Source organism: Peromyscus maniculatus, chromosome 1 (genome assembly GCF_049852395.1).
Source record: "Peromyscus maniculatus bairdii isolate BWxNUB_F1_BW_parent chromosome 1, HU_Pman_BW_mat_3.1, whole genome shotgun sequence".
Lineage (NCBI taxonomy): Eukaryota > Metazoa > Chordata > Mammalia > Rodentia > Cricetidae > Peromyscus > Peromyscus maniculatus.
Genome location: NC_134852.1, coordinates 113,233,994 through 113,252,313, shown reverse-complemented (window position 1 = coordinate 113,252,313; position 18,320 = coordinate 113,233,994). Strand labels below are relative to the sequence as shown.

The window sequence follows — 18,320 nt, the reverse complement described above, 5'->3', positions numbered from 1 at the left end:
CTTCATTTGAAATTTGTTGGCTCATTTGCTTAGCCATTTATTGATTTGTTTGATTTATTTATTTAGTTATTTTTTTGTTTTGTTTTGTTTTTCAAGACAGGGTTTCTCTGTGTAGCTTTGCGCCTTTCCTGGAGCTCACTTGGTAGCCCAGGCTGGCCTCGAACTCACAGAGATCCGCCTGGCTCTGCCTCCCGAGTGCTGGGATTAAAGGTGTGCGCCACCACCGCCCGGCTAGTTATTTTTTAGTTATCTTTTTATTCTGGATACTAATCCCTTGTTAGACAAACAGCTGGCAAGGATTTCCTCCCGTTTCATAATCTGTCTTTTGATCATCGATTCTTCTCCATGCAAGAGCTCTTTGTTCTGGTACATTTTGTCAATACTTGCTGCTTATTAGGTCTTCTGCAGGAAGTCACTGCCTGGTCCTGTATCTTAGTGTTTAACCAGTGTTTTCCTGTTACAGTATAAATGTCTCAGGTCTTAGATAAAGGTCTTTGTCCATTTGAGTTGATGAGATTCAAAGTGGGGAGTAGGAATCTATCCTCAGTCTCCTACCTTGAATATTCAGTTTTGCTATCACTTCTTGTTAAGCAGCTGTCTCTTCTCTGTTGTTTTGGCACCTTATTTAATAAGACTCATATGCCAGGCCCAGCATTACAGTGTGTGTGTGTGTGTGTGTGTGTGTGTGTGTGTGTGTGTGTGTGTGTGTGTCTCTGTGTCTGTGTTGTACATGTACATATATGTGCCACTTAAATGTGTGGAGGTCAACTTGAAGGACAATAGCCCTAGCTGTGGCTGTATTTCTATATTTGCTCTATTAGCAAACCAGCTAAAGCAATCTGCTGCTGCTGTGGGGAAGTGAGGTGCAGATGGTGAATGATTTCCAGCTCCTACACAGATGCTCACAACCATCTATATCTCCAGTTCCAAGGGAGCTTCTGTGGCCACTAGGCACACACGGTGCACAGACACACATACATACAAAACACCCATATACATAAAATTATTTTTTAAAGTGTTTGGTAGCAGAATTTCAAATTGCAAAATCTTTTCTTGACTATCACAGTTAATAGCCACAATTAGGCTAGAAGAATTTAAGGGAGCATCCATCAAGTCATGTTTGTTATGTAAGTATCACAGGTACATGGAGTGAGCAAATATACCCTGTACCTGTGCAACTTATATGAAGTGTAATCCTAATGAGTCTTAACAATTAAAACCTGGAGTCAGATGTTAGGGTGAAAGATCAGAGAAGCAGAGCAGCCAGCCACTAGAGACTTTTTACCTGTACGAAATCCCAGACCAAATGGAGGGGGCATTGTTCCTGTCTCTACAAATCCTTAGGCTGAATGGGGCCAAGACCCTGTCTCCACCTCCTTAGTGTTGGGATTAAAGGTGTGAGCCTCCTATGTGCTGGGATCCTAAGTGCCTAGGATCAGAGGTATGAGCTACCACCATTCTGTTTTAAACTGATTTGATCTCCTGTAGCCAAGGGTGGCCTTGAACTCCTGATCTTCCTGCTTCCTCCCAAGTGCTGGGATTAAAGGTGTGTGCCACCACGGCCTGACCTCTATAGTTAACTCTGGCTAGCTCCACCCTCTGATCTCCAGGCAAGTTTTATTTGTCAGAACACAAAACCCTTATAAGTTGAGATGACCGGGTTGGGAGTAGTGAACCCACAAACTTGAATGAGTGTTTATGGTGGTAATTGGTGTGTTTTGCACCACAATAAGTGATGAGCTCTCAGGAGTGATTGCTAGACTTTGATAGCATTGCTTTTTGTACTTTCTTAGTTGTGAAGCACTGGAGCCTGACATGGACATTATGTGAAGCCCTGTGGGGCCACCTGAAGGAGCTTGACAGCCAGCTGGATGAGCCCACTGAATACATTCAGGTTCTGGAGCGAAGAAGAGCTTTTTCCCGATGGCTGTCCCGTACTGCTGCACCCCAGATTGAAGAGGAAGTTTCCTTAACCCGAAGAGACAATCCCATAGAAGCTGTCTTCAGCTACCTCACAGGCAGTAGGATTAGTGAGGCCTGTTCTCTGGCACAACAGTCAGGTAGGGATGAGATCCTCTGCATCACTACCTACTTCCTCCGCACTAACCCTGCTCCTTAATTGTAGTTTGCCTTTTAACTGTATCCCAAGAAGATTGTTGGTTCCTCTAGAGACCATGCCTTGTTCTTCTAAACAACTCTGGAAACTTAAATATCGTTTGTTTAATTAAAATTGTGTTGATTTTGTTATGTGCGTTTGTAGTAAATCAGAAACTTCAGATAAGTAGAAAAAAAATAGGACAAAATCACCCAAATTCTAAGACTTAGTCATCGTAACATTTTCAGTGGTTATCCTTATAATACATAAAGTATACACAAATGCATGCATACTGAACAACATATACATATAAATGGTTTAGACTTAGTGTCCTAATGGTCCTCAGTAGTATAGAGGTGACTATCCTTGCCTGTCAAAGATAATTTCCTGATGTACATTCTGTTCTTTCATTTAAAATATCATAGATAGCTATAATCGTTTCTTAGCAATCTTTTAATGTAACATTAGCATATTCCTTTGACATTTTATTTGTGTGTGTGTGTGTGCGCACAAATGAACACTTAAACACACATAAGGAGGCCAGAAGAGGCTGATAGGTGTCATTTTCTATCACTGTCTACTTATTTCTTTGTGGCAAGGTCTCACCTTGAAATAGGGGCAAGCTAGCGCTCTCTCAATTAGGCTGGAAGATAGCAAGCCTCAGCAATCCTCCTGTCTCCAGCCCCTCTTGGACTTGGGTTTACAGGTGTGCATGAAACACCCAACTTGTTACAGAGGTGCTAGAGGCCAAATGCTTGCACAGGAAACCCCCCTTTTTGTTTGTTTGGTGTTGGAGACAGAGTTTCTCTGTGTAACTCTCTGGCTGTCCTGAAACTCACTTTGTAGCCTAGGCAGACCTTGAACTCAGAGAGATCCACCAGTCTCTGCCTCCCTAGTGATGGGGTTAAAGGCGTGCACCCCCATTGCCACCACCCCCCTGCTACAGCAAACCCTCATAACCGCTGAGCCTTCCTCAGGCCTCCCTTGTTGACATTCTTTTTTCTTTTTCCATCCCCTGTTTCCAGAAACAATAATCTGAACGTATTATACATAGATCTTTTGTAATAACTCACTATTTCATCCCATTATACGTTTAATAAGCTATATAAGCTAAGTATTTCTAGGTTGAAATACTTACTGATTTAAGATTTGTGCTTTTTAAACTTTTCTTCTATCAGTAAGACATTCAGCAATTGCTTTATAACCATCTTAACAGAAATCTTGATGAAAATAACGGCATAATTCAGCATAATCTATATATGTATGGTTAGATTCTTGATCAGACTGTATTGGAACATGCTTTATTCAAAGCCAACTAATTATAGCCATTAACTATATTTGTTTTGGTGAGCTTGGCCAATTTGAGATTATAGGAATAGAACACAAGAAAGCTAAATCAGCAACTTCTAAAAATAGGCAGTTGATGCTGGGTCTGGTGGCACACGCCTTTAATCCCAGCACTTGAGAGGTAGAGGCCGGGGGAATCTCTTGAGTTCTAGGACAGACAGGGCTACATACATAGAGAGAACCTAAAAGACAGGTACATAGGTATGTAGTTAGGTAGGTGGATAGATAGGTAGACAGTAAATAAACAAATTAATACAAACAACACTATCAACCAACATTGCCTGGCTAATTCTGATCAGAGGAAAGTGTAGTCAATAAATTATTATATCAAGATACGATAAATCAGCATCCTCTCTTAACTTAGCCATCTGTGTTGAACATGGTATTTATGTATATCGACCAACAGATACAGACGTACAAATGATCTTCCTTTTTTCCTTTGTCACCTAGAACACTAGCAGTTCATGGCCACTCGGACTGCAGTGCTTGCTTGCTACATGAATCTTAGGTCATTTGTTGACAAACACACACACACACACACACACACACACACACACACACACACACACACCACCCCCCCACCCCCCGAATGTGGTCAGATCAGAGCTAACTGGGTCTAACAGCACATGTCCTTGTGATCCTGGTGCAGTCTAATTTGTGAAATGAGCCTTTTAAGATGATAGTTGTAATTTCTGACAGGACATGAGGCTGGGGCTGGCTCAGCTCTTAAGAGCACTGGCTGCTCTTCCAGCACCCCTGTGACACTGCACAAACCACATGTGTGTCTGCTGTTTCGGGTTCAGTTTCTCATTTCTCTGTGCTGTGTGGTGCACTCTAGTTGGGCTTGTCTTCAGTGAGGTCATCTCATTTTCATGGCAGACACTGGAGCAGGTGACACTTTCCTCCTTTTTGTCATTTTGGTTGTTGTTTGTTTTTCCAGACAGGGTTTCTCCATGGACCCCTGGCTGTCTGGAACTCACTCTATAGACAGGGCTGGCTTCAGACTCAGAGATCCACCTGCCTCTGCTTCTGCAGTGCTGGGATGAAAGGCATGTGCTGCCATACCTAGCTAACTTGACTCCATTTTATAGATGTGTGGTGCCTTGTGCAGAGGGAGAAAAGCTGCTATTACCACTACATATTGTATACCTTTTTAGGTTAAAGCACTTGGAAGATACACTACTCAAGTATGAAGTATCTGTATTTTAACACTGATGTCAAGTCTTTCCTCCAAAGGCCTGGAAGAAGTACAGTGGTCTGTGTTTCATCAGGTCGGTTAATCCTTAGTCCTCACCTGAAAACTTGTGTTTCTCTTACAGGTGATCATCGCCTTGCTCTTCTTTTGTCTCAGTTGGTGGGTAGCCAGTCAGTCCGAGAGCTGCTCACCATGCAGTTAGCCGATTGGCATCAGCTCCAGGCTGACTGCTTCATCCAGGATGAAAGGTTGCGCATATTTGCCCTGTTAGCTGGAAAACCGGTAATGTCATTAATTTTTCTTGTAAACTGTACACTGTTAATATAACTGCCAGTTTGGTCTTATTTCTAGGTAGAAATATTTTCAAATTAAAATGTCAGGCAGCCAATCACAATGGCTCACACCATTAGTCCTAGTGCTGTGAGATCTAGACCAAGTTCAAGGCAAACCTGGTCTAGAGAAGTCCAGTAAAGTTGGAGCTACATAAAGAGACCCTGTCTCGGGACTGGAGAGATGGCTCAGAGGTTAGGAGCACTGGCTGCTCTTCCAGAGGTCCTGAGTTCAGTTCCCAGCAACCACATGGTGGCTCACAGCCATCTATAATGAGATCTGGTGCCCTCTTCTGGCCTGCAGGCATACAAACACTGTATACATAATAAATAAATCTATTTTAAAAAAAAAAAAAAAAGAGAGACCCTGTCTCGAAACATCATGTCAGGCTGGGCAGTGGTGGTGCAGGCCTTTAATCCTACACTTGAGAGGCAGAGATAAGTGAATCTCTGTGAGTTTGAGGCCAATCTGGTCTACAAAGCAAATTCCAGGATAGCTAGGGCTACACAGAGAAACCTTTTCTAGAAAAACAAACAAAAAACCATGTCACACAATTAACCAAACCAAAAAAAAAAAAAAAAAATCCAATGTTAGCTGTATTGTGCACCTCTAATCTCAGTACACAGAGGGCAAGGCCAAAGATTGCCGGGGCTTCGAGACCAACCTGAGCTACTTAGTGAGTACTTAGGACTACATAAGGCCCTGTCTCAAAAACAATTTTTAGAAAAATCTTACTACATTTGTTTATTTGTGTGTTCTCACTCTCAAGCGTGTGTGTGTGTAGCATGGAACATGCATGAACAACAAAGGATAACTTGCCAATGTCTTAGGAGTCAAACTCAGTTTCCCACGCTTTACCCACTCAGCCAGCCATCTCACTGGCCTAATTATGCAAATGTTAAAACTGGAGCTGGCAAGATGACAGACACAGCAGGTAAAGAAAGGCCTTGCTGTCGAGCCTGACAGCCCGAGTCAGTCAGTCTAGGGGACCCTGTGGTAGACGGAGAGAAGAACTGAGTCTCACAAACTCTGACCTAACACATACACCATGCCATGTCACGCATATGCCTACATACAATAATAAGTAAATACAAAGATTTAATGTTGAAGTCTGGATCCCATATCATAGTAATGTTTACATAGGAAACTATATAATTATCTGTATTCATCTGTGTTGATGTATAGGTTCATATTTGCATGTGTTTATATCAAGCAAAGTTATGGAGAATGATTCTGAAATTTTTTTCTTCAATTTACTGTGTATGAACATTTTTCCATGTAATGTAGTATCATTCTTTTTAATAGCCACCACTCTTCATTTTACAAAAAAGGAAGTAATTATTTTTTTTTTTGGTTTTTCAAGACAGGGTTTCTCTGTGTAGCTTTGCGCCTTTCCTAGAGCTCACTTGGTAGCCCAGGCTGGCCTCGAACTCACAGATATCCGCCTGCCTCTGCCTCCCGAGTGCTGGGATTAAAGGCGTGCGCCACCAACGCCCGGCACGGAAGTAATTATTTTAAGCCCAGTTTTTGCTGCTTACTCTTTGATTATCTGATTCTGTGTCTTTATGTCTGTCTTGTTAATTATGGGAGGGGAGAGTTCATATTCAAACCATTACATTAAGACTGGGTATGGTAGCACACTCCTTTAATACTAGCACTTGGGAGAGGGAGAGGCAGTAGGATCTTAGTTCAAGGCCAGCTTGGTATACATAGTGAGGTCCTGTCTCAAAAACAAAACCAAAAGGAGCAGCTTGTAGACAAGCAGTAATAACCAAGGCAACATAAAGTTGTCATGTGATGCTTTTGTCTCCTGCAGGTGTGGCAGCTCTCAGAACAGAAGCAAATCAATGTGTGCTCCCAGCTGGATTGGAAACGTGCACTTGCTGTCCATCTTTGGTATTTGCTTCCTCCAACAGCCTCCATTTCCAGGGCTCTCAGCATGTATGAAGAAGCATTTCAGGTATGTGTGTTCAGAAGAGCCAGGTGAGAACTCTGGTGTGTGTTTTGTCTTTCCAGAGAAGTCCTGCAACCCAGGTGTGACACCTTTAATCCCAGCACTTGGAGGCAAAAGCAGGTGGCTAGTGGTGAAGACCCTGTCTCAAAAAAGAAAAAAATTTTTTTTTAAGGAATACAGAAAAAAAGCCATCGAAATCACATTTTATAATATAATACTTACTACTGACTGTCCTCTTTGAAAATACTGTAAAATCAAAACAGACGCAACAAGGTCAAAACATCATCCTTTACCTTGTCTCTCAACTTTTCATTGAAGTTGATATTTACATTACACAGATATTTATATTATAATTCATAACAGTAGCAAAATTACAGTTACGAAGTAGCAACAAAATTAATTTTATGGTTGGGGATCACTACAACATGAGGAATTATAATTAAAGGGTGGCAGCATTAGCAAGGTTGAGAACCACTGACATAAAAAGGCCTTGTCTCACATCTGAGGGGGGAAAAAAGAATTGTGACAAGTGGACAAGTAAGGGAATCTCCTGAGCTCCTTTAAGTCTTTACCAGAGTGAAAACAGGTGTATCAAAAACGTTTAAAAGCCTTGATTCTTTTAAGCATTACAGCATCCTTAATGGATGTTTCATTAATTAATTAATGCATGAATAATTGAGACATGATAATGCTAGTTGATAAAACTCACAACTTTTATATTGCTATATCAAATTCTTCCTTTACAGAATACTTCGGAGGGTGATAAGTATGCCTGCTCCCCTCTTCCATCATACCTGGAGGGTTTGGGCTGTATGGTAGAGGAAGAAAAAGACACACGGAGACCACTTCAGGATGTTTGCTTCCATCTCCTAAAACTCTATAGTGACAGGTAAACCAGCACCAGGCGTGGTAATTGTGTCAGTTAATTTCGGTGAGATACAGTTTACATAGAAATAAGCATGCAGTTGGATAGACATCACAGAATAACTGCCAACACAACTGAAACATTTCTGTCACCTACAGAAATTCCCTAATGTGATTTAGGAATTAATCCTCAGTCCTATACAATGATTGGGGGGGTTGTTGACTATAAGTTAATTTTGATGTTTCAGGAATTTACATATTTAAGTCATTCTGTACTCTTTTTGTACCTGGCTTCTTACCACTCAGCCTGGTGGTGAGATTTATCAATTTTTATGTGAACAGCAGAGGTTTTGGGGAATCTTTATTCTAACTCTGTAGATTTTTACGTAATTTCATAGTGATTTGCTGGTGAGTAGTTAGATGTTGTTGGTTGGATGTGAGGGATAAAGTGCTGTGAATATTTATTCACACACTAGCTGTAATAAGCCAGAAGTTTGGCACAACTTCTGTGGTGATATATTGTATACCCTAATAAACTTGCCTGAGGATCAGAGGACAGAGCCAGCCACTAGATTAGACATAAAGGTCAGGCAGTGGTGGCACACACCTTTAATCCTATCACTTGAGATCTCATGCCTTTGCTTGGGAAAAACACATGCCTTTAGTACAAGGAAGTAATATGGCAGAGCAGAGAAAGGTTTATAAGACGTGAGGAAACAGGAACTCACTCTCTTTAGGCTGAGGATTTTGTAGAGGTAAGAACTAGTGTCTGGCTGTTCTACTTCTCTGATCTTTCAGCTTTCACCCTGATATCTGGATCTGGATTTTTTATTAAAAGACCATCTAAGATTTGAACAACAAGCTACTAGAGAGACTGAGGTGTGAGAGTTTAACTGGAGTCCATAAGTTCAGTCCACCAGGCATCATAGCAAGACCATCTAAAGCAAAGTGATTGTTGTTTTCCATTCTTACTAGTAATGTATAAAATCTCTAATTGTTACATGTCCTCTTTAGAACTTAGTATAGTATATAGTGATATTCTCTGTGTGTTGTATATATTTGTTTTGATACATTTATTTATTTATTTATTTGTCTTTATTTTGGTAGTTTGAGACTGGGTCTCTAAACAACACACTGGCCTAGAACTCATTCTATGTACCCTAGGCTAGCCTTGAACACTCAAATTCCCCCTGTTTTAGTCTCCCATGAGTTAGGGTTATAGTATTGTGCCTCCATGAAATGGTTTTAATATATGGAGAATGGCTTATTTAACAGTAATAAATTAACTCATGCAATTATTATATCTAAATGATTAAAATTATTTTGATACTTCTTTTTACTTTATCTTAGAAATAACTAGGATTTTTGATTTTCTGTTTTCTGTTCACAACTAATAGGTCACAGCTTGTTTCTACTTTTCAGGATGTTTTCTTTAAATACAGAATATTAGTGTTAGTTATAAAAAAGAAATTGTAGTACGTATATAAGTAAAATTTATCATTCATCTATTTTTTGCTAACATCTATTCAAGTCTTTTGGCTTTTTTGGATTTTGGTTTTTTGATAGTTGGTTTGCTTTTGAGACAGTGTCTCTGTGTAGACCAGGCTGGCCTTGAACCTACAGAGATCGTCTCACCTCTGCCTCTGCCTCATGCATGAGTGCTTGGGACTACAAGTGTGCTCCACCATGCCTGGCCTAGATTTATTTATTGTATTTTATGAATATAATTGTTTTTGGCTGTGTATATCAATGCAACACTCCAGTGTCTGGTGCCCTTAAAGGTCAGAAAAGGGTGTCAAATTACCTAGAATTAGAGTTATGGATATTTTCTTTCTAATTCATGTGCATATTTGTGCATATGTAAGTTAGAGCACACCTTGAGAAGGAGTCCATTCTGTCTATATGGGTCCTGGAGATTGAACTCAAGTTGGTAGACTTGAAAGCAAGAGCCATAACCCAGGGCTGTCTTGACAAGTCCAGAAGCTTTATATTTTTTAAGTTCCAGTTTGCTAAAGTTTTTTAAATGCATACAGTGTTCTGCCTGCATTCCTGCACACCAGAAGAGGGCACCAGATCTCATTACAGATGGTTGTGAGCCACCATGTGGTTGCTGGGAATTGAACTCAGGACCTCTGGAAGAGCAATCATTGCTCTTAATTGCTGAGCTATCTCTCCAGCTCCCTCACCCCCAGTTTGCTAAAGTTTTAATACTATTTAACTTGCTTATTGTTATAGAACTTTTGACATTTTCTATTTATCCTCAAGTCAAGTTGCTATCATTTCTGTGCTCTGGAGGGTTTATTTTACTGAAGTGAATTTTTTACATCAAGTTTTTCACAGCCTTGGCACTCAGGAGACAGCGGCAGGTAGATCTCTGCATCCAGCCTGGTCTACATAGCAAGTTCCAGGACAAACAGGGCTATCTCAAAAAATAGAAGAAAAGTTATTCATAGCTTTTTCTTACTCTTTTAAAATATTTGTATAATCTATAATAGTCACAAATTCCTGACACTGATAATTTTTGTCTTCTCTTAGTCTATGCAGTTACAATTTCATTGGTCTTTTAAAGAACCAGGTTTCACTGGGTTTTATTCCTGTTACTTATCCTACACAGAGAAAAGCTTTAATGGATAAAGGGTAAAACCATCACTCAATACTACTACATTAGAATGACCAAAATTGCCAGGCTATGGTGGTCCATGCCTTTAATCCCTGCACTTGGAAGGCAGAGGCAAGCAGATCTCTGAGTTCAAGGCCAGCCTGGTTTACAGTGTGTGACCTTGTTTCTCTCAAACAACTGAACATTACAAGCTGTAGAAAGAAATGACCTTCATGAAGATCAGCTAACTGACAACTGAAAACTAACATCAATGACATCAGTCTGAAAAGGCTGAGGTTTTTAGCATGGTTAGGAATCAACTAGCAGAGCCAGGTGATGGTGGCACACACCTTTAATCCCAGCACTTGGGAGGCAGAGGCAGGCGGATCTCTGTGAGTTCAAGGTCAGCCTGGTCTACAGAGCAATATCCAGGACAGGCACCAAAATTACACAGAGAAACTCTGTCTTGGAAAAAAAAAAGTAGCAGATACCAAACCTGTTGAATGGCTTGTGAGAGAGGTGTCTAGTATTACTGATAAGACCTCTCACTCTTCGCCCTCTGTTTCTTTTGTCTTCTGAACAGTTTTTTCACTACAGATGATCTGCTAGCTGAGTATCCTAACTGAATACTTTCTTCTCCTCAGACATTACGATCTCAATCAGCTATTGGAACCTCGAAGTGTAACTGCAGATCCTTTGGACTACCGCCTAAGCTGGCACCTTTGGGAAGTGATGCGGGCTCTTAACTATACCCATCTGTCTGAACAATGTGAGGGTGTGCTACAGGCCAGTTATGCTGGCCAACTGGAAAGTGAAGGGCTATGGGAGTGGGCCATTTTTGTCTTCCTACACATTGAGGACTCAAGGTGAGTGAAAAGCCTTTGAACCTAATGAATATGTCTAGCACCTCAAGGCAATACCTAAGAATTCAGTCTTTTCAGGTTCTGTTCAACAAGTTACTGCTTAGAACACCTGTTAGATACAGCCATGTTATAAATCTCAAGACTCGAGGCCTGGGAGATGGCCCAGCAGTTAAGAGCACTTGCTCCTTTTCTGCAGGATCTGAGTTCATTCTCTGCATCTGTGTCAGGCAGCTCACACTGCCTATAATAACTCTAGCTCTGTGGGATCCAACACCTGATGTCCAAGGGCACCAACATTCATACGCACATACATACCAACACACACACATGTACACATATAACTAAAAACAATCAAAATATTTTAAGAAAAGTCATAATTTCAAAGAATGACTTTGTGGTTTGTTTTGCTTTTTAAGTTTGAAGTGGTCTCCTAAAGATGGAGATGACCCATTTGAGTGACTGTCCAAAGGACCACTCTCAGCCTTCTCTGTGACCAGGATGATATTCTGGCTTCTGTCTTCCCATAGCATGCGTGAGAAGGCTGTTCGAGAGCTGCTTACCCGGCACTGCCAGCTGTCAGAGACCCCCGAGTCCTGGGCTAAGGAGACTTTCCTAATGCAGAAGCTCTGTGTGCCTGCTGAGTGGATTCATGAGGCCAAAGCAGTGCGAGCACACATGGAATCCAATAAGCACTTGGAGGCCCTCTATTTATTTAAAGCCGGCCACTGGAACCGCTGCCACAAACTTGTTATCCGGCACCTTGCTTCTGGTGAGTGCAAAGGCCTACATCTCCTGGAATTATCCCATGTTTTTCTAACCTGTTGAGCCCTCATGATGGCTGAGGCAGAGATGATGTCAGTTTAGGACATGGCAGACTTAGATCAATGTTCTTCCAAAATGCTGCAGAGGAGGTTTGGTCTGGGCAAGGGGCTATGGGACAGGGAAAGATGGCACTATTGTAGTATTATCTGCCACTGATGTCCTTGCTGCGCACTAAGCTCTCTGCTTACATGTGGGAATGTTAACACCACCAGAGACAGCTGCTCCGAGGCCTGCAGCCAAAAGTTATCGGCCTCCACAACATCTGCTTCTCCAGCCTGCCTGCCTTAGATTTGTGCCTGGTCCTCTATACCATTGGGAACTACACCCTTACACAGTGCTGTCGATGTTTTGTTTCTTCAGATGCTATTATCAACGAAAACTATGACTACCTGAAAGGGTTCTTAGAAGATCTGGCACCTCCAGAGCTTAGCAGCCTAATTCAGGACTGGGAAACATCTGGGCTTGTTTACCTGGATTACATTCAAGTAATTGAAATGCTCCACCGTATTCAGCAGGTACCTAAATTCCTTAAACCATTGTCTAGTTTTCTTTTTCATAGGCACTTAAAACCAGCCATTTCAAAAAGTCATACTGTAGCAGTGTGTGATGGTACATGGCTTTAACCCCAGTGCTCGGGAGGCAGAGGCAGGTGGATCTCTGTGAATTCCAGGATAGCCAAACAGTAGAAACACCTTTCTCAAAAAAACAAACCAAACCAAACCACAAAAGCCATGCTATACAGTACAGAAGGAAGCATGGTGGCACACATACAGTCCCAGCAGTGAGAAATGGAGGCAAAAGGATCAGAAGTGTGAGGCCAGTCTAGGCTGTGTGGAACTTCAGATCAAAAATTTTTTAATTTATTGATAAATATGTTGTTGAAGATGGGACTTGGTTTTTTTTTTTTTTTTTTTTTGGTTTGTTTGTTTGTTTGTTTGTTTGTTTTAGCTAGTCTTACCCTATAACCTAGGCCAGCCAGGAACTCACTGTGTAGCCCAGGATAGCCCTTTTTTGTTGAGAAGAGCACACCTAGCACAGGTGTAGAGATGCAAGGACAAGTTTGGGAAGTAGGAAGCAACCCCCTGCTGCACCATCTCACTGGCTAGCTCTGCTTTTTCCCCTGGAAGTGTGAGCTGTACTCTCCCTTGCTACCAAAACTTGTGCTATGTTTTTTGTACCTGCCAGATCATACTTTTTTTTTTCACATCTATATATTCTTGAAGTTTGGGGGAAGATCTTTTCTGTTGTGAGGTTACATACCATTGAACAGAGGTTCATAGCTCAAGCTTCTCAGGTCAAACTATTAGATTTGATTTATGTTTCCCACATTGACTAAGGAACTAAGTTAATTAACCACTCCATCTCCCCGGGAGGGTGGCAGGGAGTGGACAGTGGCATAGACTATAAAGTGTATCCAACAGGGTTTTCATGAAGGTTACACAAAATAGGCACAGGGCTTTGGCATAGGACCTTACACTAAACTTTTGACAACAGTTCCTATTTTCATCCATTTCTAATTCCTCACACTGGGTCAGACATATAATGGGCATAATTCAGGAATCACTGAAGAGGCAGGCCTTTCTAGTTGAAATCAGTTCATTGATGCAACTTAGTCATTAAGAACCCCAAATATGCTGAGTACTGTGATGGATTTGGGAGCTGTGGAGGTAAACAGTATGTTTTTCCCTTACCTTTTAAAAGTACTGGTTCAGTGGGGGAAGACGTATACAAGTAAGGCAGAAATCACCGTAGAGTAAAAGAGAAGATTTATCACGATTGCTGACAGTGTGGCAGGACAAAAGAGAGAGCCTGATCTAGTCTGGGGGAGTCAGTGGTGCTGTGCGGCTCAGTCTCCACATTCACAGCTAATGAAACAGTCTTCCCTTAACAGTCTCCACCTGGGGCTCTGCAGTTAAGAGCGGTCGCTGCACCTGCAGAGGTTCAGGTCCTAGTACCCACATGATGGTTCACAGCCATTGTTAACTTCAGTTAACCCAGGAGATCCAGTGCCCTCTTCTTCCTCAGACGTGTGGACAGAGCACTCACAGTAAAAATGAATGTTTAAACCTTCCCAGTTCTCTCTTGCTGTTTTCCTCTTTACTCCATGTGTAAACATGGCTGTTTGCTTTACCTGGAAAGCTTGGCTTTCTCTTGTTAGGAAGGTCTCAGCTTACATATGGTCGCCCAAAGGATGCTTCTCCTGATGCCCCTACTCTAAAATAGACATCCAGTTTCTTTATGCCCACAGCTTATCACGCTTACGATTCTTGAAGGTTAATTACTACTTGATACTTTCTTGTCTGTAAAGTTCATGAAAGCAAAGACCTCGTTTTGTTTACCACTATTTAAAGTCAGTGATAAGGTTCTGGCAGAAGGTAAGAGTGTGTATATAGACATAAATCAGTGAATTCTGCAAGCCTTCTTCAAAGTGAGTTCCAGAGCTAGTCAGATAACTCAGCAGATAAAGTGCTTGTAGCCGAGCTTGACAGGCTGAATTCAAACCCCAGAACGGACATGGTAAAAGGAGAGAATGGACTCACACAAGTTGTCCTTTGACCTCCACATGCTTCCATACCAGCCATTCACCAACACAGAATAAGTAGTAAATTCCATGGAAAATGCGTCTTGGAAAGCATCTTGAATAAACCTATAAAAGGAGGGAGGTGGCTGGAGACTTTGGGTGGTCCACAGTGAGAAAGATAGGTTAACTGAGAGTCAAGGTTGAGGTAAATGGGATAAGCTGTTGCTGCAAAGTATAAAGAATAAAGTAATGGGGGCTGGAGAGATGGCTCAGAGGTTAAGAGCACCGACTGCTCTTCCAGAGGTCCTGAGTTCAATTCCCAGCAACCATATGGTGGCTCACAACCATCTGTAATGAGATCTGGCGCCCTCTTCTGTATACATAATAAATAAAATAAATCTTTAAAAAAAAAAAAAAAGAATAAAGTAATGGGTAAAAGTAAATTAGCTTTGTGTTTTAAAGATGTGGCTGAAATAGGAGGATAGAGGAAAGTTTGGGACGAGCCTGGGATATACAGTGAGTTCCAGGCTAGCTGGGGCTACATATCAAGACCCTATCTCAAAAACCAATTGGTTATAAAATGGTCACAAACTAGATGTAGAAGTCACGCCAACAGTAGTGTGGTATGTTGTTTGAGGTGAGAAGTAGTGGTGGCCCAAGCCACAGTAAAACAATGGCAGCGAACCAGAAGACTGGCATATTAGGCCAGCATTGACTATAATTGGAATCATAGGGGGTGGATCTGGAGAGTGTATAGATTGAGGAGGTCCTGCACTGCTTTAGGAATGGCTATGAACTTTTTGTTTGTTTTTCGAGACAGGGTTTCTCTGTGTAGTTTTGGTGCCTGTCCTAGATCTCACTCTGTAGACCAGGCTGGCCTTGAACTCACAAAGATCCACCTGGCTCTGCCTACCAGTGATGGGATTAAAGGCGTGCACCACCACCACCACCACCACCACCACCACCACCACCACCACCACCACCACCACCACCACCACCACCACCACCACCACCACCACCACCACCACCACCACCCTGTGGCTATGAATAAGGAGATGTAAATTAAATGCTGGTTTGAATACCACCTCTTACAATGTCTCTGAATCAGATTTGCCCTAAAGTTTTTTTTGGTGCTGTGTTAAAACCATGTGGTTTATGAATCATCATCTCAAGACCTGTCCAAGCCCAAGGCTAAGTATACTTTGTCTTGTCTTCAGCAAACAGATGCTGTGGTAGTAGCATGGGCACTGCCACCAGCTTCTTGTTTTTTCTCCTCCCTCCTATCAGGTGTCATTGGGATTTTATGTAATCTGTGGGGAGGGTTGAGGTAGAAGTTTCTTTTGTCCTTAATGGTCTGTTTCTCTGCAGGTGGATTGCTCAGGTTATGAACTAGAGCACTTACACACCAAAGTGACTTCACTGTGCAACCGGATAGAGCAGATTCCATGTTACAATGCCAAGGACCGCCTGGCTCAGTCAGGTAAGCACAGGGGCTCTCCTTGCTTGTGGCTTACCTCCTGTCTTATGACACCCCACATCAGTGCCGTGTGGTCAGCACTCACTGTGGTTTTCTCTCTAGATATGGCCAAACGTGTAGCCAACTTGCTTCGGGTAGTACTGAGCCTGCAGCATGCTCCTGATGCCACTTCCAACTCAACACCAGACCCTCAACGCGTCCCTTTGCGTCTGTTGGCTCCCCACATTGGCAGGCTCCCCATGCCTGAGGACTATGCCTTGGAGGAGCTTCGTGGCCTTACACAGTCCTACCTGCGAGAACTGACTGTTGGGAGCCAATGAACCTAGCTCTTGCCATCACACTCATGCCCATTCATACTCACTACACAGCAGTTTCTAGCATTGTTTTAATTGACAGTTTTCCAATTTCAGGGTTGATGTGGAATCCTCCCTCCCTTTCTGCTGCCCTAAGCAGCATCCACTAGTTGTTCAGGGTTTTTCCTAATACTGAACATAGCATACAAGGGCTTTTGGAACAGCAACAAACAAACAAACAAAAAAAACCACAGGTCTCCATTTACCAACTTCAAGACTATTTGATTTCTTTTTCTTTTGAAAAATGGTCAATAAAACCTCTTTGGCAGAACCTCCCAAAAAAACAGGGAATTCTTTTCCACACCAAGTTCTGAGTCTTGTGACACACACACCCTATGCCAACGTCTAACCTACACCGCTGCAGCTCTTCTGTATCATTGCTGTTTGAAAAGACTGAGACAAGTGACAAGACAAATGTCTGGTAGATGACTGACTGTCCATCCCTGATGCTTGTCCCTGAAGATTTCTTAACAGTGAGTGTGGGAGTCAAAAGAGGGTTGGACCTTGTTCTTTGACTCATTGAAGATAGAAGGGCTGTCTGCTATGGAAGCAGAGATCTTAAAGGCTCTTTGGTTCATGCCTCGTATATCCTATGGACACTATACCTGCCCTACTATCATGTGCAGTGGCCTCAAACCACAGAAAACATGTCTCTGGGAAGCCCCTGATTTATCAGTCATCTTCCTGGATTTGCCAGAGGAGTTTGGATGAAGAATGTGAAAGGTGTTCCTCTCAATCCTCCCATCTAGCCAAGACCATTTCCCACCTTTCACCCACACTCCCAGAAGGTAAAACGGTCACTAAGACAGGTCTGGCTGGGCCCTGGGGGCAGGCCTTCACCACATTGCTGCTGGCTGTGGGGAGTCCCAGGCTCTGGCCTGAGACAGCTGATGTTTGGGGCTGTCACAGACAATATGGCCACTCCTGGATCTTTATGCATGAAGATTATGTAAAGGTTTTTATTAAAAAAATTATATATATATAAATGATCTAGATTATTTTCCTCTTTCTGAAGCTACTTTCTTAAAAAAAAAATAAAATGAAATGTTTATAGTATTCTTGTATTCCTCTTTGTGTTTTGGGGGACTCTGGAGATTCTTTATCTAAATGTAAACATCTTAAGTTACAGAGAACAGAGGGTTAAAGAGTTAGTTCAGCAGGTCAAAGCACCAGCTACACAAGCCTGACAACCCAAATTTAGGATCCATGTAAAAAGCCAGATGTGGGGTTGGGGATTTAGCTCAGTGGTAGAGTGCTTACCTAGCAAGTGCATGTATTGTGATCTAGCCTGGAGAAGGCGTCACAGCTGCAGGTACTAGAGACTCTGCCTCAGGAGGAAGGCCATAGGCCAACCCCAAAAGTTCCTGACCTCAGGCACACCATGCGATTCACAAATAATGTTTTGAACAGTTAGTGCTGCACTGAGATTCAGAGGAGCCCAAACACTTTTTTTTCCTTGCAGTAGTGGGAATTAAACCCAGGGTCTTTGCATGCTAGGCAAGATCTCTACAGTTGGCTACCTCTCAGCCCTGTGGGAGCCCACAGAGGCTTCCTAGTAAGAACTTACATAGGGTCAGAATCTGAGCTTGCTTTACCCAGCAGGGCTACATAAGGAGATGACTTGGCCACGGATGTTTACCAGGTGTTTGGAAGGGTCTACACTTGGCTGTATGGTGTGCTGTAATCTTGCAAGGGGGAGGTCTTTTGCCTCACCCTTTGGCATATTATTAAAAGCCCTTTTGACTAAACCTCAGGTCTGTTGGGTATTGACTCGGCCCCTCCCAAAGCTATCCTGTGTTTCTGTCTTCTTGTCTAGGTCTCTAGTATTTTCTTATCCCTCTCTCCTCCACCTAAGAACCCACACAGCCCAAAGGCTTTTGCAAGGCCAGATTTAGGGAAA

At 42.3% G+C, this 18,320-nt stretch overlaps 1 protein-coding gene across 20 annotated transcripts in view; it reads left to right on the top strand.

The window, feature by feature from the left end:
- Positions 1-17,476, top strand: part of Nup98 (nucleoporin 98 and 96 precursor) — a 107,460-nt gene extending 89,984 nt beyond the window's left edge. For all 20 annotated transcript variants that reach the window (XM_076548931.1, XM_076549026.1, XM_076548977.1 and 17 more), the window contains 9 exons: positions 1,794-2,060; positions 4,762-4,919; positions 6,784-6,927; positions 7,668-7,810; positions 11,029-11,250; positions 11,775-12,016; positions 12,430-12,584; positions 15,959-16,070; positions 16,170-17,476. In XM_076548931.1, the coding sequence (XP_076405046.1) occupies positions 1,794-2,060; positions 4,762-4,919; positions 6,784-6,927; positions 7,668-7,810; positions 11,029-11,250; positions 11,775-12,016; positions 12,430-12,584; positions 15,959-16,070; positions 16,170-16,387 (1,661 nt within the window). In that variant the 3' untranslated portion in view covers positions 16,388-17,476. The remainder of the gene's footprint in view (positions 1-1,793; positions 2,061-4,761; positions 4,920-6,783; positions 6,928-7,667; positions 7,811-11,028; positions 11,251-11,774; positions 12,017-12,429; positions 12,585-15,958; positions 16,071-16,169) is intronic.
- Positions 17,477-18,320: the final 844 nt, after the last annotated feature.